At 41.7% G+C, this 24,418-nt stretch overlaps 1 protein-coding gene across 2 annotated transcripts; it reads left to right on the top strand.

Moving 5' to 3' along the window:
• The first annotated feature begins 928 nt into the window (after positions 1-928).
• zgc:158766 (uncharacterized protein LOC100009641 homolog) lies at positions 929-24,265 on the top strand. Of its 2 annotated transcripts, XM_041044483.1 has the most exons (24): positions 929-1,174; positions 5,768-5,965; positions 6,961-8,200; positions 11,577-11,774; positions 12,088-12,211; positions 12,898-12,991; positions 13,521-13,607; positions 13,930-14,046; positions 14,448-14,546; positions 14,740-14,882; positions 14,998-15,136; positions 15,250-15,372; positions 15,469-15,633; positions 15,841-16,709; positions 17,240-17,489; positions 17,848-17,937; positions 18,241-18,465; positions 18,700-18,870; positions 18,977-19,154; positions 19,309-19,425; positions 19,907-20,185; positions 20,780-21,012; positions 22,407-22,476; positions 23,889-24,265. In XM_041044483.1, the coding sequence occupies exons 1-23, from the start codon at positions 1,106-1,108 to the stop codon at positions 22,449-22,451; spliced, it is 5,253 nt and encodes a 1,750-aa protein (XP_040900417.1). In that variant the 5' UTR covers positions 929-1,105; the 3' UTR covers positions 22,452-22,476; positions 23,889-24,265. The 2 variants fall into 2 exon arrangements, with proteins under 2 accessions (XP_040900417.1, XP_040900418.1); XM_041044484.1 differs by lacking the exon at positions 22,407-22,476 and having other exon boundaries at positions 930-1,174.
• Positions 24,266-24,418: the final 153 nt, after the last annotated feature.

A 24,418-nucleotide genomic window follows, 5' to 3' on the forward strand; every position in this document is an offset into this window, starting at 1 on the left:
TGTGTGACTGCAGCCAGTGACAGTGTGTCCTCTTGTCTCTGTTGGATCATTGTGATGTCTGGCTCTAATGGCGTCTGACAAGAATCTAGTGCCTCTCTCTAAATATATCCAAACCTAATTAACTATCCTCACTGCCCCCTCTGTTTAAACAAGTTGGCTTAACACGAACTTCGCATTTTCACACAAAGCATGCGTTCTCACAGAAAATGCTGCATTCCAGCAGTAAAGACATGCTCACCTCTCTGGTTGTTTTAGTGTCTCATTAAGGGTTTTCTTGTGATGCCTGTCAGATGTTACATCCTCTCATGAAAAGCTTTAATAAATAACAATTTACTGTTCTTTTTAGACATGAAGATGACATATCTGTCTTTGTCTATAACAGGAGGATATATGTCAGTGGTTTGTAACGGCCAGTTAAAGGATTGGGTATTCCCCTGACCATATTTAAGGGGAACGCCATTGTAGGGAGTGACCTGAGCCACCAATCCTATGCTGATGTCTTCCTTTCTTTTTCCTTTTGAAAAGCAGCAGAATAAGCTGAAACCCTAGTCCATTTGTATTGTCAGGACAAAGAGAGACCATTGTGGCAGGAGGGGTGGAGAGGAGCTGCCGGTGGAGGTAGGGGTGTAAGGGGTCAGGGGGGGCAGAGGGGACTTAGTCAGAGTCTGACCCCTGCTGGGTGGAGTGTTGGGGCTCAGAGTGGTGGGGGTGTGCAAGTCAGGTAGTGTGTGTGTGTGTGTTTTTCTGAATGATGAGCCTGAAGTTGCAGCAGTGTCCATTTATCCAGCTGGAAGAGGCTTCAGTAGCAGAACAGCAGCAGGGCGGGGGAGGTTATGTTGGAGAGAGGGAGGGAGGATGAGTGACGAGGAAGCCAGCGCACTGCCTCTCTCACGCAGCTTAATCTGCTCCAGCTGCCAACACCACAGCAGACGGAGAGAGAGAGTCGGAGAGAGGGCAGAGAAATTGCACTGGACCTGTTGATATCACAGCAATGAATGACTTACAGCACTTACGGAGTGGATCATACACTGGATTCTAGTACTTGGAGTTGATGTGACTTATTTATTTTCTTAAGTGTGGGATTTTTTTTTCTGTGGGTGTCTAAATGCTGTCACTGGGCAAAATGCACTCCAGAGCAAAGTCCCGGAGTTGTGACAACTACCTGAGTATAAAGGTATGATCTTGAAACATGCTTTGAATTTCTCACCATTAATGTTTTTGGAAGTTGCTGTCTTGTGCTTTTTTTCTTGTGTGATTAAGCTCATTGTGTTGTGTTTTAACTTTTTTTGGCTGTAGCCCTGGCTTCTTCAGCAACTGTGTTGTGTGTGTGTTATTGTGTACTTTCAAAGGCTGGATGTTTTTAATGCCTCAGCTTGTAGACAGCTGATATTTTGACTTCTCGCTCCACAGCCAAAACATAGCTGGCAGCTTTTTACACATGCATAAAGTGAGGGAGAAGGGAGTACAATGTGTACACTGGTCTGGGGTTATATTATTGCTCAATATATAAATATATACACATATCCCTTCATTTTCATTTAGGGAACCAAACACTGAAATTGGAGACCAGAATAAGGTGTAATTTAAATTCTATTTTTATTTCCTGGGTAGGTCGCGACATATTTCAGTTATGTGCAATCGTGAACAAAAAACAAGTTTGTATCTGGAAAAAAGAGGGGAAAAAATGTTATTTATCTTTTCTGGGGGTCAGTGAAATACACAAGTTTGTGTCCTCTCTGATAAGGCAGGTTTCTTTATCATCCTCCCACTTGTTTTGGTATGCATCCTTTCTATATTTACCCTGTCGAGGTATCAACAGACTTTGTTAGTCTCCTTTGTCTCTGCTGTCACCGCTCATCACTGCTCTGATTGGTTGAAGGGCCACTTTTTACCTTCTTGGTGGGCTTTCTTTTATGCAAAGGCCAAAACAAATATGTGAATGTGTGTGTTATTAAGTGCATGTGTATCTGTCTATAGGGTCTGTGAAGTCTGTCAGGGCTGCTCAGGAACAATATCCTGTCAGTGTTGTTTACATCCTGTAGGACAAAGTCGCTAGGCGCCTACTGATGACATAAATCAAATCTTTCTGATAACTAATGTGGGAATTTGTAAAAAGTAAAAAAAAAAAAAATCCCCCACGTATCCATTAGGCTGCAGTATAGTTTCCTTTGGTCTTATTAAAAAAGAAAGAAAGAAAATACTATTGCTGCTCTGTAACTATCGTGTAGTCAGGTCATAGGAATGTAACTGTAAATTGTAGGAAAATTAAAAATAGTAAGTTTTGCTTTACACAAGTGGGTGGGCCAGTTTATCACCTCCAGACTTCCATTATTGTTGATCTCGCTGTCACCCAACAGACCGAGCTGCTGTGTCACACAATCAGTGTGTGCCTCTCAAGGTTAAAGTTTATCTGCTGAGATAACATTATAACATTTACTGAAGTGTCTTTTTACAATGCCATTCTAATATTGTGCTGCTGTCCACGGAAGAGTGTGAGCTCTAATGTCTATAGACAGAAACAAAGTATGTTTTTTGTGTATAATGTATCGGTGAAATGTTTGTGTGTTCAAGGACAAAACAGTTTGATACGTAGGTGGGTGTCATAAGATAAGACACTTTAAAAAAAAAAAAAAAAAAAGAAAACCTGAATTCAGACAAAAGGTCTACAAACTCCACTGTTTACTTCCAGTAAATTCAGTTAAACAGAACAATGTTTTTATTTAACAGGGATCTTTGTCTGGCATTGTTAAGTAACTTTACTCGGTCGGTCTGTCTATAAGTAATAAGGGTTAAGGTTGTTCTTAGATTTATTGGGAATTTTTAGTACATCATGCAGGTATTTTGTCTGCCCCTCTCCTCCTCTCATAAGATAGGATTTCTACTGGTACAGATCAAAAGCTGAATCAAACTGCAGACTCTATAGTGAGGTCTCACTAGGCTCCTTTGTTGGCATCCTGGCACCTGGCAGTGGGGCAGGTCTGTGCAACCTGTGGCCTTTGTCAGCACCGCTGCCTTTGAGGCTGTTAGCAGATTGGTTAGTGAGCAGCCTGTATGGGGGCTCCAGGGCTCTCCTGTTACACTCCCCTGGTGGCTTCATGGTCCACTGGAGGCCTGGTAGGCAGCGCCTTTTGTGTCCCTGACCCACTAAATGTGTCAGTGACCACCTCGCATTCACTCTCTTTCTGTCTGTGTGTCTCTCTCACTCTTTCTTTCTCTGTTATTTACCCCTTCTCTTTTACCCCCTTCCAACTCTTTCTTGTTTTTCCACTTTGTTCTCTTGACACATGCTTTAGATTTTGCCATGCTTTTAAAATGACCAACTAACACAACATTTGACGATGTTTGATGTCTCTTATACACTGCAAGATTTGCTCTCAACTCTCAGTTCTCAACCAGCATCCATCCTCTCATTTTGCCTGCTTCACTGAGAGACAACCCACCCCCATCATTTAGCCTACCTACTTGCCCTGTGCACCTCTTGAACAGCTGGTTTACCAATGGCACAGACAAAAATGTCCCACCTGGAGCACAAAGCCATTAATTACCACCTCAGTCCTCCATTGCACAGGCAGCCGCTTACAAAGACCTGGCCTCAGAAAGGGTGGGACTTCCCACTCCACTCGTGTCCTGGCTGAGGGTCTGAGGCTAGACATACACAGCCATACGCACCACATTCCTCTCTGGCTCAGAGCGGATGGGAAGCTCAGTCAGCTCTGGCGGCTTAGCCCAGTCACTCTGCTGAGACATGCAGATACAGCATGTCTCCCACTCACCAGGTGACACTTTCTGAAAAGCTTCAAATGCTTCCTGACAATGGGACACTGAATCTGTTGTACCTTATATAAGACAACATCACCAGGGTGATGATGTAATTCTTATTTGCCACAGCTCTGAATGTAAACAGCGTTATGCACCTATTGTTCACATAAGTGCAGTTTTTGTGCTCATATTGTAGCATTGGATTACATGGACAGCCACTCCTATGCAACAGGTTGAATAGCATTTTATTTATCACTACACTCAAGTAGCTGCTTCCCTGAGTAATTGTCCTTCAAAACACTGCTTCTGTCATTACCACTGTTTTTTTTTTCTGCCTTGGGAACCTGAAGAGAAACTTGCTGCTCTGTCCTAACTATGTAGTGAGGGCTTTCCTCCCATTGTTAGCTTTCCTCCAATAAAACACCATGTTATTCTTCTCCTCCCGGGTGCAACAGTGACTAATGCCCAGAGACATTTTTGTCTCACTAAAAGCAGACTGACTGCTAATGGAGGTGGGCGTTTTGTTTCAGGGCACCAACACTGTACTGCACATACCACTTAGAGAGGCGGAGTGCACAATGAGCGCCTTGTAGTAGAGTGGTGGCATGTGTACCAATGCACTGAACTGTACTCACTCGCCTCTAATTGATGGTTCTGAGCTGCTTAGATCAACAGGACAGATCCTACAAAGGGTGAAACATGGGCTGTCTGACAGGTTGAATTCACCCGAGCACAGGCACATCTCTTGATTTCCATGCGTCGTTTTTTACACACTTGTATTATCATGTAAATGCAGCGTAGACAGTCAAGTGCGAGTTAGTTGTGAGGAGCTGCATCATCAACCCCCACGTTCTTCAGCATGGTACACAGTTGTCATAGTGTGGGACTTTTCCTGGCATTGCTGTTTGTGTGGTTATCACTGGAGACAGATGTCTCTAGTACACTGTTGTGTTCCATTCGGGAAGGACAGATAGCGAAGGGATGTTTGGCCTTGGCTATCACCGCTGAGAGGAAGGTCATAGCCTGAACCATGAGCATAACTACAAGAACAGGTCAACCTAATCCAGGACTGCTGTAATCCCAAATGCCCCCGTCTCATTCATAGACAAGTTGTAACTAACAGTATCGGACATGTCATCTGTTCTGCTTGGGGACCATTGTGGTTGCTCAGGTCATGTAGGGGTCAAATAATAGTCAGCAATGACATGGGTGTTATTAGAGGGTAACATCGCACCATCCTGGCCAAAACTGGAGTCCAGTCTGGACTTTCCAGTTCAGCTGTTTGTGTCTGCTGACAGTGACGTCACTCTTACCAGGTGTTTCCCCTCTCTCTGATGGAAAAACCATCATGGCCGACATGTCATGTTTCCTGTCATGTTTAAACTTCCTGACTATCTGGCTAAGTGGGATCATTCTCTGTAAATCATGCGCATATGCCAATGCATGTTTATCTAGTTGAATTTATCTACAGTGAGCAGATGGATTGTAATTTGATCATAGTTTTGAAAGTGTAACCTGTGTTTACTTAGATCAGTACTTTTACTACTTCACACATCTGAAAACTTTCAAATGAAAGAGAAAAATCACTCTCTGTTTGGCCTTCTTACGGCCTGTGTCCACATCAAGGCCATAACCTGTGATGAGGACTCACAAGTAGATGCTGCTTTGTTTTTAAGGTGTTTGAAAAAGCACAAAAGGGTTGACATACCCATATCAATTAGATTGTGTCTTTTATTCAGTTGCTCCTGCTATGACAAAATTTAGCACAGGGAAAAAGTCCTAATTTTGACACTGACTTTGGTTAAATGTTATTTTAAGTGAACTCAAGCCAAAAAGGCCAGGATCCACTGGTCTAGACTTGCATCTCCAGGTACCTTATGCTATGATGTTTTGTTAGATCTTGAGAAAAATGACCTTTTGTGTGACCCTGAGCATTGTTATGTTTATTGTCGCACAAGCTTGACGTGATTAATTATGTCCATCCTAAATTGTCTCTCTCTTTCCTCAGGACGCTGAGTCTTTGGACAACTGCATCCAGGGCACCTTGTCGGCCCTGTACCGCCCCTTCACTGCCACCGCCGCCACCGTCCTGTGGCAGCTCTTCAGCGTGGTAGAGAGGCAGTATCGAGGAGACGGCCTCCGCTGCCTCATCGACTTCTTGCTTCCTGCCAAGAGGATTCTGCAGATCATCCAACAAGAAACCTCTGTGAGTATCTGATATCACTGACATGGCATCTGAGGTCAAATGGAGGAATCCAAGAATGCTTACTATGATTTGTTTCTGAATTCCTTGTTGGGATTTACCTGCAACTAACACCGATGGAGATGTTTGACTCAGATGAGGAGGATGTGGAGAAAATACAATAAACGCACCATCAAAAACACCTCAAACATGGAATAATACTCACCTTGAAAGATAAGCGACTGGAGTGATAACACAAAATATTTGTGCAAAAAGAATGTGCGACCAGCTCTGCTGAGTGTGAATATCTTTGCTGAGTGGGAAGGGGGAGCGCTAGACTGAGACAGAGTTGATTATTGTTCCGAAAACAAGCTGAAAAGCAGCCATCCTTCTCTGAATAGGGAAACAGAGGGAAACTGTGGTCTGTTTGAGAGACTGTCATGGACTCTTGTGTCCAAAGTGAAACTCAATATTCTCTCTCAAAAGCTTTCACTGCTTTGGGTTAGGGCTCTATGACCAAAGCACTGAAACGTTATTCCTCTGTATTCATCTCTCTGGTGATTACACTGTGACGATAGCCACAGAGCAATAGTTTTACCTAAGCCTAGCCCCTGAGAACAGCCTGCTGTGCATGAGAGTCTTTGTATTGCAGGCAATATGAGAGGCTTCAGTGGAAGATCACATCCCCAGTCTTTGCCTTGACATTCATAAGAGATGAAAAAAGCCAACCCTTGAGCACCATGTCTTTTCTCCTTCGTAGGATCTGTTTCTTTATGCTGTCACTGTGAAGATTTGTGTTGCGGTTGCTGCGAAACCAGGCCTGATCAGACAGGTTTTCCTCTTTAGTAAGATGATCGCTGACAGTGATTCATGTGATGAAAACATTGCTCCTCTCCATTTAAGTTAAACATGTGTTTGGACACAGCTTGAAATGATGCAAGACAGCTGAGCTGTGACACACAGATGATAATAATGTTTTATGAGAGTGGATACTGACTGACTTCTCTGTTTTCTCCCAGGTGAGGTTCAGAGGCCTGTTGTTCTATCATGAGGGGTGGCCTCTCTGCATCCACGAGAAAGTCGTCCTGCAGCTCGCCCCTCTGCACAAAGTCCGACTAAAGCAAGGAGACTTCTACCTACAGATAGTTCCATTAGGCCGCAAGACTGTCAAGCTAGTGATAAAATGTTTGTCAGCCAGTGGGCAGGCCATTGCAGAAATCCCCATCGCAGAGAGCATGTATGGCAGCGTCTTCACAGCTGAGTTTTTGCAGAATGTAACGCGTGACCGAAACCTGCACCCGCTACAGAACTGTCTGCTCACCACTGGTACCTCTGTGTACAGGACGCCGTGGAAGAACGTGGTCAACCCTCTGTTTGTCAGCAGCACGTCGGACGCCATCATGCAAGCACGCTGCAGCAGAGGTGGCTTCCGCGGCCATCTCAGCACCTGCAGCACTAGCGGATCCACAGGGACTCTGGACAGCCACCGCAGCTCCAGAGAGTCGCTGCACTCTCAGGGAACTGACTCCATCTTCTCTGAGCCCACAACACCAAGCAGAAACCACACAGACTCCATCGGTGAGAACCACAACATCAGTGCAGCAGACACTGCTACACCCATCATTAAGATTGAAAGACCCACTGAAGAGTGTGGGATAGGACAGGGGGGTGAGGACAGTGGTGGGAGAGAAAGAGGGCCAGGGTCCAAGATGCTCTCTTTTAGTACAGACCTCAGCAACCCAGGCCCTCGACGTCGCCTCCAAAGGGACTCTGTAGCCTTCGAGAGCAAGAGACTTTTCAGAAAATCTTACATGGAGGCGTTGCAGAACCCTATGAGCCTTGGGTCCAGCTCTGAGTCCATCCTGGAGGAAAGTCCGGAGCACAGTGCTGGCCTCAGAGAGAGAACAGTGACAGCAGGCAGCAGTCCTGAAACCCGTACCTCCTCCAGAGAACACTTATCTCGAAGGTTGGGTAGCCGGAGTTGGCTCAGTAGTGACGACTCCAGGCCCAGCACACCTTTGCTTTACTTTCAGAGGGGGTTACGGAGTGCAGAAAGACGTGCAGAACGCCGTTCAAAGTCACTGGAGAGGACTAACAAGGCAGGCCAGGTTAAAGGCCACCGGGAACGATCCTCCTCTGGAGGCTCAGCCAGTATCTCACCCAAAAAGCTGATGAACGGCTACACTCTTCGTTTTGGGAAACTGGATGTGGAGGCAGTTTTTCCTGGTTCTGAGAGGAGAAGCAGCAAAGAGGAGCCAGGTGTGTGATATTGCTCCTTTTAACCCCTTGTTGTCACAATGTACAAAAAAAAAATCACGCTGAAGTTACAGTTAATCATATTACAGGCAAATACCTTGTTTATTTGCTTTACCTGCCGTAAAACATGCTCAAGTGCATTTGCTAGTCCTGTTATACAGTATGTATATTATTTAATTTCCTCAGAGTACATTTTACCTATAATAATTTGGTATGTACATTGTACATTTAAAGTTCTGAATAAAGGACAATATGGCATTGATATTTTTACTTAAGGATAAGGCTCACAGTGTTCAGTTTTTTTTACTGTCAAAAATCCTTTGAAAACACCAAAATCAACAAGACGCTGATCATAATAACAGATACTGCCTGTGAAGCCAAAGCTTGTTATAGCTTATTGAGCCATGCCATAGAGCTCCATTCTTGTCCAGAACTGTTAAACACAAGTCACTGAGTGACACTGATGGACTGTGTGACATCTTCCTTCATCAAAATGAAGGAAGCAGTGTAGTTCATTTTGATTTTTGGTTTTTAACCCCATATATACAGTGCCATAATAGACTACCGAAATGGGTATTAATCCACAGCTGAAAATAGTCCTCAATAAATGCAATGTTTTGTCCTGCTTGATTAAAACTGCAGTGCTCAGCTGCTTTAGAAAATTACTGAGCCTTTATTAAAAGTGCAACTATATATTTGTGATCTGTTTTTAAAGGTTTATGTCATCGATAGAACAAATGATGCTGAGTGCCACTGGGTAGGGGAGTTGGAAGTATTGACAGATGGACTAACACATTGTTGGTTTTGGTTTTTACATGGGACAATAACAAAAATATAGAATAGCGCCTTTGTCTTCAAACAAAGCAATTTTGTTTTAGTAATATGTTGCTTTATAGAACCTTAAACTTCAGTGTTGACAAGTTTCATTTTCTCCAGTGGATGAATCATCAGTCCACAGCTCATCATTTATTGCTTATCAAATAATGCGACCTGAGGGCGTGAAAACCAAGTTTCACTCTTTAATAGCGAGATAATGGTGGTTCCTCGCCAAGGTGTGTAATCATACCCTGCAGCAGGACTGGTTACAACAGTTCACCAGGTGGCTGATGCTGGAGTCTGAGCTGAGACAGCTCACATCTCTGGAGCATTAACGCTGTCATCGGTGACAGATTGCCTTTCAAAGCCCACATTCTGTGTTTCTTGGCACGTTGAGAAGGCAGGTATTGCCCTACCCTGGAAACAGAACTTTAGTCACAACCCTGTGTTTTCTTTACCACTGTCAGTCTGTTTTGTTTTGTGTTGGTTCATACTGAGTAGCTCAGGAAAGCGGCCATGTGAGAATACCACCAAGGGAATCGTGCTGTTTTTAGAAAACACAGCTTCTTCCGTGAATTGAAATGTGAGGCTAAAACTGAATTTGTTTAAATCTCATAGCCGGCACTGTCCAGGGTTAGGGTGTGAGTAGGCATTTTTTTTTTTTCAATAAATCATATATTTTCTTATTTAAATATATTAAAAAGGACGCTACACTACCACTCAGCAAAAATACAGTAGTTAAATCACATCACTGTTGCTGAGATTACCTCAGAGGGGATTGTATTTCAGCTATTGCAAAGCAGGTTTCCACAACGACCTTTCAAAGGCAACAAAGGATCCTGTAAACCCTGTAAACTAACCACAGGGACCCCAGCATCCCACAATGAGATGACCCTACAGTGTTATTGGGGGCTGGGGGCTGCACTGATCCCAGATGGGTTCCCTCATTTACAAAAGTTTCTTTTGTGAACCAATCAGCCACTGGGGATCCATGGGAAAAAAAGGCTTTCAAACTGTGCCTATGTCTTTGGAGAGTCCATTCATGTCAGAAACATGAGAGCTAACTTGCACGGACTCACGAAACTCTGAAAAAAAATACTCCACAAGTAAACTCCTCAATGTCACAACACATCGCTATTTACTGATGTGACCAGTAGGTCAAAGCAGCAACCAGTGCAGGTTTAGCCCCTATCATGGCTTTGCATCCAGAAGAGTACACAAAAAACAGACTCTCACACAGGACAATACTCAGGAGGCTTTACTCTACTTCTGTCACTTCCTCTGAAAACAAAGCAATTTAGGAAACATGCAGCAAACACAAGCCCGGCCACACAGTCACACAGGAAATGCACTGACTGTTTGAAGACAATAGAGGCTGAGCTGGGAGGGTTTACTGTCACAGAACAGAGCAGGACAATGCAAGAGGCCTCAAACTGTTTAAAAAGACAACACACAACAGGTGTCCATCAGGCACAAATCATTCGGCAGAGTTTGTTGAGCAACAGCCAACCAACCAGGTTTTATGTCAAGTTTTAGGCCTGTTAATACTTTGATGACTGATGTTGCTTGGGCCTTGCTAATGACTGTCCTGTCCCCTCTTTTTAGATGGTACATTCAATTGTCGTAAAATATTCAGTGTCAACTTTTGTCTCAACCCGGCTCTTAGACTGGGACAAGGATGGGAGACATACAAGTATAATCAACAATTAAGTAAATGTCCAAACAAAAGAGGTAAATTCAGCCAATGAGTGAGAGTTTTTGCCCCACAAAAGCCAGAAGCTAGAACTGAGGCGTGTTTGGATAGACTAGATTTTGCTGCTGCACTCTGGCCTTATAAACAAATGGGAGGCACCAGGCCAAGGTGTGTACCATGCTACTGTTAGAGCTGCCTTCAAGGCCAGCCTATTTTTATGAAAAGCTCCACAAATCATACACAAATCAACAGTTATTTTGTTAAATGTAATCTTTATTGTGAATTATGATTTCCCAGTGTCCAAAGTGATGTGTTTAGATGTTGTTCTTTGTCTGATTAACAGTTCAAAACCCCAAATATTCAATTTAACATCAAATGTGATAGAGAAAAGCAGTAAGGCCTCACATTAGACATGTTTTTTAGCCTGAGCTCAGTATCCAGTAGAGTATATACAGATAGTGCACTCTGTATGAAGACTTGCAGTCTGTTTTGCTGCCTCAGGAACAGGATCGAGTCTAAAAACTGTGGTACCACTTGGGAATGTCAGGAGCAGCATTCCTGTAAACAGAGCCTCGAGGTATGGAGAGTTGAAGAGGAGGAGGTGAAGATATGAGAGTCTAATAACACAACACATGACTCAGGCTGACTTAACACCTGGTCTCCACGATGAGTCAGTGTGAACTCACTACTAGAGCACACCTATGTTACCGCTAGTAAACACTTGCTTCATGAGGTATTACGGTGAGCTAAGAAAACCCTGAGGTGAAAGGAAACTTCTAATTTCTGTTGATTGTACTGTATTTTTGTGCAGTAAATATCACTTAGACAGTCCGTCAGATCTGTGCTCACTATTTATAATTATCTCCACAGGACAGCACGATCACGACATCAGCAGTGAGAGCAGGCGACACAGGCAGAGTGGAGAAGAATCACACAGTCCTAAAGCTGCCAATGGGAGCGCCATCCGGCTGGCCTCAGTATCAGGCTCTTCATATGACAGTGCCCTCCCCAAACTGGTTTCAGAGGTCAATCAAGAGCTGCTCACATCGGGTGCTGTGATCTTGCCAGGTAGGAGACGAGCAATTAGGGGATACATCTGATTTTAGCTGCTTTCATTTCCACCCATCAGCTTGTTCTATATTTATTGTGTTCACATTAGAACTGCTAAAGTCATTAAATAGTTTCAGATGTCCGTTACATTTTCACAAAATCTTTGTGTGAATTTTGAGTTTTTCTATTATTTGTTTATTTCTTGTTAATAGTGCAGTGTGTTTGGTCTGTGGGTATTTCTGTGTTCAGTCTTATTTCCGATGCACAACGCGATAGTAGACATCTGTGAGTGTTAAGTGTTGACCCTCCCTGCCGGCCTTCTCTCTTCCAGGAAACCGAGATCGCAGTGGGAGGGCAGTGCTGCAGGTGTGCACGAGAGCTCAGGTGTGGGCAGGTGAGAGTTGCACGGTCAATGACCTCACCTGTTTACTGGGCTACTACTACTCCACGCTGCGGTAAGTGGCACATACTTAGGTTTTATTTTGTCTGTGTTAAGAATAACTCCAGCAACTTTCACACCTGTCCTTTACCCTTGAGGTGACCGTAACTACTGTTCCATCCAGAATTTATTAATGCAGTTTACATTTTTCTGCTTAACATTTATAGTCCTCCTATATGTCCCTAATAACCATGTATGTAAACATAGAATAAATGGTTTATAACACACTGCGATGTAGTGGTAAGCTTATAGAAGGACATTTTTAAGTGTTTATTAATGAACTGTATTTGTTAGCAATTATCACAAGTCCTATGAAGACATCTTTTATCTTAAAACAGCGATGCTCTACTTTGTTGTCAGCCACGATCTGATTATACAGCAGCCTCATTACACTTTGTTATTAAACCATTTATCCAGTGTTCGTATAACCTGCTCATAAATGCTAAAAAGGTATTTTAAGTAACATTTTGCTAAAAAATGTTTTAATAAAATGCATAGTTTGGAAACTTTTTTTTGTCATGCATTATAATACCTATATTCACCAAGGCTGCACAAAATAAATGTCTCTTTACCCAACTTCAAAAGTCACGTACTCCCTTGTTCAGGTTTTTCTCATCAATTTCTTAGCTGTCAAAACATAGTATTGCACATGGTCAGCTGTTTGAGAAAGGCAGCAGACTGACTTTAATGCTCTGGTTTCAGGAAAGAAAGGCGTGATCAAGGTCTAACTGTTGTAATAGACAGCAGGAGGCAGCAGCCTGTCCCAGCTCTGTTGTCATCTCTGTCTGAATTGCAGGTGAGCCCGCAGTGGAAAATATGTAATTACCCTCCAACGCACCCAGAGAGGTTTCAGGCCCTGCTAAATCCCTGTGGTCTTCTGAGCTGTAATACTGTGTCTCTCTTTGTCAGCGTTACTACACCATGGCATTCATTACACATTTCCTATTGTTCTGCCTCTCAGCTTCTGACACAGTTTTTTTTTAAGGGCACACCTTTAATTTGTAGTGTACTTCCAAGACATTTTTGTGAAAAAAAAAGGCTAGCCTCAGGGCTCTTGTGGAGAAGCCTGTGCTTACTTGTCTGTTTTTAACCACGCACTGGGAGCGGGTTGGCTGTAGCCGACTCGCAAGAGACATATCATCATGTTATGATGATGAGTTGCTCTCTGATGTAAGGCTGATAATTCTGTAAACCACAACACATACATTAGAAGTTGCTTCAAATGCGTATTTCACAGTATTTAGCTGTTCTTGTCAGGAATATACATCTTGTAATTTTTTTTTTAATTTTAAGAGACAATAAAAATAACATACTTTTTTTTTCAGGCTTCAGTACCAAATGCACTTTACTCAATTCTCTTCCTGGTGGACAAGGAGGCAGCAGCTAAATCTGAACGAGACATCAATGTGCAGGTAAAGAAAGAAAGACTCTTATCAGGTGGATAAGAGGCATTTCAAATAAAGTGATGTATTTATGTTGCTGAATGCCAGATTTAAGTAGATTTGATAAAGGATTCGCATGAATTCGGATTCAATAAGCCAGTTTGTTAGTGGATTCACATTTGATGAATCCCTGTCTAATCTCATTGCTATAGGCTGTGATGACAGAGATTGCAGACGAGCAGGAATTGGCCTTTGGGTAGAAAAAGTTAGTTTAGCTTTGAAGGAGAAAAAGGAGACACACTCTAACTGAGACCTGTGTGTGTGTTTTTTGTTTTTCTTTGTCTTGCCACAGACTGAGATGCTGTCATCTCTGAAGGCCCTGCTGAAACACATCGACCAAACCCAGCTCACACGAGACTTGGAGGGCACCTTCCACTACGACCACAACCACTGGATCCACTTCAGACGGGTGGGTGTGACAGAGGTGGCTGGACTGTAGCCATCACTATAAACATACTGTATTTGTAAACTTACTTAAGAACCTGGCAAAGGTAGAGAAACATTCTGAAGAATTGTATGTTCAGTTTCCTGTTAGATTTTTTTGTTTGTAGGAGAAAAGAAACAATTATATTAATTACTGTTTTGGTTACGTATAGTTACAAGTAATGGCTTCTGTGGACCAGTTGAAACATGATCAGGTTAAGATATGTAGATATGACTTTTCTTGACTTATCCCTTTGCATTTCAGGCAAAGGCACGGGGCCAATTTGTTAATTTTCTCCAGAACGACGTGCAGAATTTAAGAGTTTGCCATGTTTTAACACTTTGAATTATTTCCTTTGTCTCTTCTTCTCTGTCTTCCTCTCACAGAAAATTGAACCATTTGCCAGCAGTTGTAGCGCAGCCATCACCTCCCTTCAGGAGTCTATCAGCACACTGAGCAACAGCGGCAACCTGAAGACCTCTAAGGTCAGACCCAGGTCCTGCAGGCAGTCTAGCCTTCTGATTTATGTGTCTCTACTGACACACAGTAACTCCCCGCTGGAGCAACCAGTTGAGCTCTTGCCAGGATTTTGTTTTCAGTTTAAAATAAAGCAGATATTCCACAGTGAAAATGTACTAATTTATACAATTTGCTTGCCTTTGTGCGCGTTCGATTCAGGAGGTGTCTGAGGTGATGGAACAACAGAGGCACCTCATGAAGTGTGTGTTAGACGACGCTCGTCTAAACAGACTGCGTCTAGAGGGAGGAACTGTCCTTGCCCGCATCAGGAAGGAAGAGGCCTGTGAGAGTGAAAACTACAGGTACTGCAGCACGAGTGTATAAACTCTAAACCAAGATAATAATAAGCAGTGCCTGTCATGATAAAAAAAAAAAAAAAACTGCTTTTCATTTCCTTTTTCTCTTTTGTTTATTCAGGGATGCTGTAGACATGTTAAATGCACTGTACAACCAAGTAGATGAAGAGGTTCATAAGCTTGTGATCTTGTCCAACAAGTCTCAGAAACAGTTAGAGAGCCTGCTGGAGGTGCGCAAGTTTGAGGAGCAAACACAACAGGTGACCTCAAGTTTTATTTCTCTTCAGATATGGTCATCTGTGCTACAAAGTTTCTCTGCTCTCAGAGCAAAATTGGATAACAAATCTATCAAAAATCCTCTCTCTTTTTTCAGATCAAACTCTGGTTCAGTGTAGAAGGAGAGAAGCAACTCACACCTCTGGAATCATTAACTCTGTCTGTGGCCAAAATTAAGGAGATGAGAGAGGGACTGGACCAGTTTCTGGAGGAGTCTGTGGTAAATATTGCCACAATATGGTTCCACGACAACCTTTTAACCTTTTTTAAACCTATTCAGAGGACCATCAGTGCTATATTGATTTTATCCTCACAGCACCAACAGAGGCATGGCCTGCAGCTTGTGAAAGAGTCCCCGGAGTCCCTTCCAGGCTCGGTTCTTCTCGACTTTAAGCAGCATCTGGGCTCTATCCTAAGCAGAGTGGAGCAGAGGAAGGCCCAGCTCGACATCCTAACAAACCTGTATGAGTTCTATGACTCAGTAAGTATTTAATAAATCTGGATAGGATTCAGCACGGTCTTTAATGCAGAGCATTTTACAGTATCACAAAAGACAAATCTTAAACCCTTAAGAATATGGACCTAAAATCTGGATTCTGATCTTTTAGTTGGCTTAACTTTTATTTTATTATGCTATATTGCTATATTGCTATATTACTTTATAACTATCACTCTTTCAAATCTGTAGGCCAACCAGTGGATGGACCACTGTCAGGATTATTTCCATCACCTCAGCCTGGACAGTACAGGGGTCACACCTTCGCCAACTGTGGTGCAGGTCCTGCAGGATTACTGCACAGAGGCCTCCAAGTTCTCCATGGACAACTTTAGCAGACTCAATGACATGGTGCTCTCCCTGGAGAGTGCTCAGCAGCTGCAGCAGTGGAACACCGTGTGGCACAAATGCCAGCAGACCAAACAGCAGCTGGAAGAGACTTTGGCCAGAGCTGTGACAGCAGTACAGAACTCCACAGCCATTGATACGGCGGCTTCTTTAAAGACTGCAGAGAGTCAGATTGCCACAACAGAGCAGCTTGGGGCTAATGGTTGTTTGCATTTACCTGGGGCAATTACACCATTGACTTTTGAAGATAAGCCTCATTCTGCTGGGCCTTACTCCAAAAGCTCCTCTGGTTCAGTCTCCTCCTCCACACACTTCACGTTCCCGCCCGACTGTGACAGCAAACTGAGGCAGAGTCCGTCCATGTTTGACGACACAGACAGCGACTGCACCATCGACTCTACCATCTCCTGCCACTCGGAGCCTGTCTACACCGGGGCCGCCCGCCTCCGCAAGCAGCCGATGAAGAAGATCATGAAGAAGACCATGAGCTACGAGCTGACGTCAAGAGATAATGGTCACTCAGATGTCAGCCACATTCACGGTTATACGGGTGTGTACATCAAGGGTTTGGAGGTGGCAAATAATGTGTCTGCAGAGAAGAAGCTGCAGAGACCTGATGTGTTGAGCCCTGCATTGGGACGGAGTCGCAGCATGTCCACGCCCTCCAGGATTCATAACAGACGCAGTGATGGAGACAGCAAGAAACAGAGCAGGTGAGGAAGGGAACTTCTGATACATTACATAAACTGTGGCATTCCTTTATGTGTATGTAGTAAAAAAACAAAATGTGGGTGACCACCTTCAAGAAGAGCCTCAGTCCTGCTTAGTTGTGTTGAATTATAATGCGTTTTTAACAAAGTGCTCACAAAAAAACACTTAACACTGACAAGTATGGTGTTGTGGTGTTTTTGTTATTTTGTCTACCCAACTTTCTTATACATCAAAGTTAGTTACAGACTTATAACAAAGTTAATAAAGTGATAATATAGTCTTTATACTAATTTATGCTGCAGTCAAGAATTACTTTGGTTACTGATTACTGGTAATCTGTTAATTTCCCATAGCTAAATTTTAAATTAGTTTAAATTAGTCTGGCAATTAATAGACCATCAAAACTGTTAACATTCTATTGATTACCTAAGGTTGTTTGATATCATATGAATAATGATACTAATGTACAGTAAATATCATCAAGAATATTCTTAGTCTTACGCCCTCCTTGTTACGTCTTTCTGTTCACCAGCAAAGTGCAGCACATCATGGATGAGATGATATCCACGGAGAGGGAGTATGTGCGGTCTCTCAGCTACATCATCGAGCACTATTTCCCGGAGATGGAGCGCCTTGATTTGCCCCAGGACCTGCGGGGGAAGCGGAGTATCATTTTTGGGAATGTGGAGAAACTGTGGGACTTCCACAGTCAGTACTTCCTGAAAGAGCTGGAGTCATGCTCCCACTCCCCTCTATCCATCAGCAGCTGCTTTCTGAGACACGTGAGTCCATTCAGTCAGCCCTGAGGCAGCACATTGACAGTTTAAAAACAGCACTCAGGTCTGGTGGGTCTCATCAACAGTCACTGTAATGATGTGTTTACTGACTTCTCTTAAACAGCTCAATGTGTTTCCAGTGTAGTGCCATGGTTTCGCTATCAAGCTGTTCCATTATAGTTTGTATACCCATGTATTTAAGTCACTTGTCAGCATCAGCATAATGAGTGATGGTAGAACCCATACGATTATATTTCCAATCTCTTTTTGAGCCGAATCATCTATAGTGCTTGGCAAAGAATACTGTAATGTCAGCATGCTTTTTACTGTAGTCAGTGTTGTAACTTGTTAATCTTGTGTGCAGGAGGATCAGTTTGGAATGTATGCTCTGTACAGCAAGAATAAGCCCCAGTCCGACGCTCTGCTCAGCAGCCATGGGAACGAATTCTTTAAGGTGCGTCTGGAAACTCTGCCTCTGGTTATATTCCTCACACAGCGACGTGCCATCGTGCTATTGACTGATATATTATTGTTTGATTTTTTTTTTAACTCTTTAATAGAGATACATTTTAGTACTTGTTAGGCTCTAATACATGGCCTCAACTCAAGTACAAACCACATAACGACAGAATTAACCAACAGTTGGCACGGCTCGCCACATTTTTGACATTTGCAAGAATAGCCCAACATTCAAAAGACTGTTTATTTGCTAATCTGTTAACACCATGATAGTAATCCTCACTGTGTGTCTCTTCAGAATAAGCAGGTGGAGTTGGGGGACAAGATGGACCTGGCGTCCTACTTGCTGAAGCCCATTCAGAGGATGAGTAAATATGCCCTGTTGCTGAAAGACCTGATTAAGGAGTGCAGCCAGTCCCAGGAGCAGGAGCTGAGTGACCTACGCACTGCAGAGGAGATGGTCAAGTTTCAGCTTCGCCATGGCAATGACCTGCTGGCTATGGATGCCATTCGGGGCTGTGATGTAAGTGGGCAGAGAGCCATGTGCTGCTATGATGAATATTTTGATGTCAGTATAAAAGCCCAGCACCACTTAAATTAACATTATTATTAAGACAGTCTGGCAAGACAGAGGTCATTCAAACTGTTTTGGACTTTGAGGTCATCTTGTTATGTATACAGTAGCATGAGGTCAGATCCCCATCAGGAATTGTATTGTTCTCTCTGACGCATGTGAACGGTTGTGTTTCCTCTCTAGGTGAGCCTAAAAGAACAGGGTCAACTACGCTGCCAGGATGAGTTCATAGTCTGGTGTGGACGGAGGAAATACCTCCGCCATGTCTTCTTGTTTGAAGACCTCATCCTCTTCAGCAAGACCAAGAAGATAGAGGGAGGATATGACATTTACATCTATAAACAGTCCTTCAAAGTAAGAATTTATTGTTTGAGGAGGATTTTTTTTTGTCTGTTTTGTTACATTGCCTGTAAAATGACAGTACATTTAATGGGTTTTTAAAAAATAAATTTCTGTTTAGACAGCGGAGATTGGTATGACTGAAAATGTTGGTGACAGCGGCTTGCGTTTTGAGATCTGGTTCCGTCGGAGGAAGTCACAGGACACGTTTATACTTCAAGCCAGCTCTGCAGAGGTCAAGGCTGTGTGGACGGCCATTATTGGCAAGATCCTGTGGAGACAGGCGCTCAGAAACAGAGGTGTGTTCCTCTATCGGATTATACAGTTTTACACAAGCTTGTAAAATTATTTTCTGTCCTGGTATCATAAATATTTGTCAATAAAGAGATTTATATATTTATATATTTTTATTTTTATTTTTATATTTATATTTATATTTATTTTTGGCTCCAGAGTTGCGCATGCAGGAGATGGTATCTATGGGGATTGGAAGCAAACCTTTCATGGACATCAAGCCAAGTGATGCAGCTATCAGTGACAGAGCCATTGACTATATAATGAAGGGGTCAGGTGAGCTATTCTTGTACACCTTTTTGTATTTTAAGCCTGAATATGTGTTTATTCCTTCCAGCTGTCTGACTCCTCCAGCCCCTTTTCCCTCTCTAGTTTGTTTCTCTCAAGGAAAATACATGTGTTAGTGATTCAGTTACCTCATAAGATAATAATGCAGACGTGCAAGATTTTTCTTTGCTGAAACCACAAAAACTTGGCTCTGGCTTACAGGTGTTTTCATGTAAGTTGTATATTGAGGATTTTGTTGAGTAAACGCCCAGATGTAATCTAAGCCATGCTGAATTTTAAGCGTCATTACACCTACAGTAATTTTTTTTACGTTACCTCTCTTTCATGGTTTGCCAGAAATGCTGTAAAAAAAAAAAAAATTCCACACCTTAATTGTCACCATTAAAAACCCCAGGAATTTCCTTACATTCCTGTCACCTTTCCTCCCTCACATGATCTCACAGCTCTCTGTGTTTCTCTCTACTGACAGAGTCTAGGACGAGAGCTTCCATCGCGGTGCCTTCATTTGAACACTGCACTTCGTTCAAGAGACCTCACTCCACCATCTCTAACAGCAGCACCTCCTCCTCCAGCAGCCAGTCGTCATCCTCCCTGCTGGGCTCACTCAATCTCCACCTGTGCTCCTCACCCTCTTACCCCCACACACACCCATACCCAGTAACCAGTGTTCCTTCATTTGCCCAGTGGCCCTACGACTGCATAGAGGAGGACGAACTCGAGCAGGACACTGGGAGCCAGCCCTCCATGAGTGAGTGGCTATTTTCAGTTGTTTTCTTATTAAGTTTAGATATCATATCTGTGTTTATTTTTATTAAAAAGTGGTGACCATTAGATGCAGAAAAGTTGTGGGTGAAAATAAGATTTTATAGAATTCTATTTTCATCTTAAACACTGTATTTTAATGAGTAAATTCATAATCTGCAGCTCATTTATGCAATAAAAGAAGACACATGAATTTCAAAATGAAAACGGATCTCTTCAAAGTAATCTGAATTAATTACAATTATAAAGTAAATATAAAATGTGTCTGCATAGGTAGCCACCCCCTCCAAGTCAGTTTTAATGTATGTGCTTCACTAGACAATAAAATGAAGATAAACAAAGCAAAGGCGAGCACACCATTGAAGCAAACATAAGATATATTTTATTTTTAATATTTTCACTTCTACCACTAGGAGTTGCCAAAGTGAACATTTTAAATCCTACACATCAGAGCTGTAAGAATACATAAAAGCATTGGCAGTCTTGGTAACTGCCCACTTAATGGAACTCTTAATGGAGTTTTGTTTTGTTCTGCCCAGTATTACAGTGCTCATGTGTCTCTCTCCCGGTTGTGTCACAGTCACTGAGAGCTCAGAGACGTCCTCCCAGTGCACCTCCAGTGACAGTGTGACAGGGCTCAGTACCCTCACCATACCGGGGCACTCCAGCATTGTCATGGACTCCTACAACAACAACAACAACGAGCCCTCCTCTTTCCTCTGCTCCTCCACACCTCCCTCCTCCGTAACGTCTCCTTCGATATTCCAGAAAGATGAAGACCTCCAACCCCAGGGCACCAAGTTCATAACAGCAGTGAGTATTTAATTAACCTCCTTACATTATCTTCTTATGCCACAATGACCTGATGTACTGCTGATAGCTAGGGTGTATTTTGTGGAGTGTATGGGGATGTATTTTGAGAGGTATTAGATAAAGCATAGGTGTGGTGACACCCATTTATATTTTGTGGCTCACTCTCAGAAGTCTCAGTGTTTTAGCTGTTTTTTTCCACTATGGTCTATTTCATTGACCATGGGTTAACCAGCCAAAGTGCTTTTCTTTTGATGATTACATTAGTCTGATTTTTATATTGAAAGATAGTAGGTAACACAGATGTATTGTAGTTATGTTTGTACCCTCCCCTCTTTGCTCCTGTAATATTTATATCACATTTATTTATAAAGAGATTAAATTTAAATAATAATATACTGTCTTTTTTCCTGTTGATCCTGTGAGTCCCCCTAAGCCCAGCAAAATAAGAGTCCTACAGTAATTTCAGGCCTGTTGTTATTCATTTTAGTTATTAGGTGTACGAAATTAACTGGCAACTATATTTAAGTCAGTATATTTCCACTGATACAGAGTGAAGAGCATTTAAGTTTGGGTCTTTCTGTATATTTTGTATAAACATATGTATTTTTATTATTTCTATTCATCACACTTGTTTATTCTGTTTGGATAACTTAGTACACTTAAAGAATAAAATGCTATCTATGCTATGTTACTTTTTTAAAGAGTGAGGAAGACACGCTGATGCAGAAACTTACAAATAAATAAAATCTAAGCTCATATTATTCCAAACTGCTCCTGTTTTCTGGATATTGTTGCCTTCATATACAATGACAATAAAGTTCAGAGAGAAGAGTGAAGCCCAAGAGTTAAAGAAGAGTTAAAGCCTGATTATAACCCCAATTTGACCACAATCGATTTAAAAATCCAGTCAGTGTAAAGTTGTGGACAGACAGCACAGGAGATCTTGTATTGTGAAAGGCTGAAAAAGTTTAGGACACAAGTCTCACAGTCAAAGCTGTTGCAGTTACACTGAACACGTTTGATTTTTACACTTGGTACCTGGATGAATGTTAGCGTGAAGCTGTACTTCACGCAGACAAGACTGTTATCTGCAAACGTCTTTAGATGACAGTGTTTTGTTTTGGGTTTTTTTCAGTCACACATTAATCCATATGTCAGCTTTCATTCTTGCTTGCACACCGGCTCCTCATCGCACAGCATAATGAAATCCAGAAAATTACAAATTTTAAAAAATTAAGGTTGCAAATTGTAACCAGTGTAGGAGAACTAATTATTTCAGTTAATTTGTATGTTTTAAATTGGATTTCAGAATCTGAGGATTTAATGGAAAGTGGCAGAGAATAGTTGTACCTTCCATTTCACTCACAACCTTTTTGCTGTTTTGTTTTTGCCAGAGCAAGACCTCTCATGTAGCAGTAGGCCTCTCTACTGTGGTCTGACTCAGAGCTGGGGGGTTTTAGCTCAGTAAGTAAATGGTGTCACAAGAGTGGGCATCTGTTTTGTTTCCTTTACAGACCTCATTAACAAGTGTGAGGTTTTAACTTCTGCATACTAATCTGTGTGAAAATGTGTTTCCATGCTTGTGCTGTGTGCTGCATGGCAGTGTGTTCTGATGGGCTTAGAGGGCTCTCGTCCTGATGGGTGATTTGTTTTTCTTAACTTCTGGCTTCTTCATGTTTTTCTCTGGGTTTTCTCATCCTCTCATTGTCCTTTGTGCATCCATGTTGAAATGAGGATGAAATTTGGGTCACAAAATATTATGTTCTTGAGAGTTTTATGTATGTTTATACACATGCATGTTCTGTTATGGCTTTTGTTTTGTGGTTTGCAAAGCATTTTGGGCTGAAATCTTTTTTTTTTTTGTTGATACCTGAGTTTTGTGTTTTCAACAAACTGGTTATTTTTGTTTGTTTGAAATGTTCATGTTCAGCCTTTTTTGTATTTAATGGGCAAAAAAATGAATTCCAGATATAGAACTGCGTAATTATAAAATGCTTAAACATTAAATGCACAAAGTATTAGTACAAATAGCAGTATTAAATTGGATGACCTGGTTAGTGAAAGATATGCAGTGAACAATCTCATCTGCAGTTATATTTAATCAAAATGAAAGCATAAGTGAGAACTTAAGTGTGTTCATCAGTTTTAGGACCTAAATGGCACTAAAATATTTACCTTTTCATTACATCCCACCTTTAGTTGTTGCTTTAAATGTGTCATGCCTTTAACCAGTAAAACTCTTAGGAGGTATATTACAGTCTAAAATACAAATGTGATGTTTGCTCCTTCATATGTTCTCGTAAAGGTTTATGCAGGAGTATTTTTTAATGTATTTTTAACAGCTTTCTCAGTAAAAAAAAAATGCATTTTTAAAAGTGTTAATTTTAAAGAAACATTCATTTTTCAAGCTTCAGTCAGTAGTAAAAGTCATTCTCTGTATCTTTCAATGTGTAAATACCACTGTAATGAAGTCATGATACAGTAAAAAGTTCTATGGACCTGAATTTTTATATAGAGTATGCGTGACTCTATATATGCTCACATTTTGACTTCAAGAAAATACATTATGTTTTCCCCTTACTTTGTTAGTGCTGAGAAACTAGACTATTTAAAAGTAAGTCTGAAAATCTCTGGTTTAATACAATAACTTCATAACACATTTCTTTGTCCTTTAGGGAAAAAAGGGAATTAATAAGTTTGACAGAATCTATGTTGTGTTTACATCCTAAAACAGTGTTTGAAAAGGCCTGTTTTTTGGCTGACATTCTTGATATTGCATGGTGCGTGACATAAAAATATTTTGAGTGGATAATGTGTTGAAATTTATTTTTCTAAAATGTCTTTTCCTGTTTTTTTTCCCCTTTCTTTCTTCATAGCTGTGAAGTCCTCCAACGTGATGCCACAGCAGCTTGCATATCAGGACAAGGAGATGGAAAGAGGTCCAACTTCAGAGCACTAAGACTTTAATGAAGCTCAAATACTATATGACATTTCTTTATAATACTGTAAATTGGAAACTGACACATAATATACACTGTCATGATGGTACGTCAGTGTTCTGTACATTTGTTTTAATGAAATAGGCATGAATCAGTGTTTATATTGTAGATGAGTTTTTTATTATGTATTTTACAATACAGAACAAAAAAAATAGCAGGCAGATCCACACATACAATGTTGTACTGTCATATTTCTTCTGTCGCCAGTTCTGAGTTATGACAAGTTTGTACAGATGATTAAAATATTGAAAACATATTGTTGTAGTCATTTCTTTGCCACAGTAATGATTAACACGAAATTAAGTATTTCCACCTGTGGCTAATGACTGTATTATTTGAAAACAAAGGGCCTATAGCAGACAAACATTGTACAGTTCAGTTAAGGTTTCTGTTCGTGACACCTGCTG

This window comes from Toxotes jaculatrix, chromosome 8, assembly GCF_017976425.1.
Source record: "Toxotes jaculatrix isolate fToxJac2 chromosome 8, fToxJac2.pri, whole genome shotgun sequence".
Taxonomy (NCBI): Eukaryota; Metazoa; Chordata; class Actinopteri; family Toxotidae; genus Toxotes; species Toxotes jaculatrix.

What these genes read in the sequence shown, in the direction of transcription:
- zgc:158766 (XM_041044483.1), top strand. Translation starts at nt 1,106, where the DNA reads ATGCTGTCACTGGGCAAAATGCACTCCAGAGCAAAGTCCCGGAGTTGT. An exon ending in CATCTCTGTCTGAATTGCAG is followed by an intron (nt 12,992 to 13,520) that starts GTGAGCCCGCAG and finishes TTTTTTTTTCAG; the next exon opens with GCTTCAGTACCAAATGCACT. An exon ending in GCACCAAGTTCATAACAGCA is followed by an intron (nt 21,013 to 22,406) that starts GTGAGTATTTAA and finishes TGTTTTTGCCAG; the next exon opens with AGCAAGACCTCTCATGTAGC.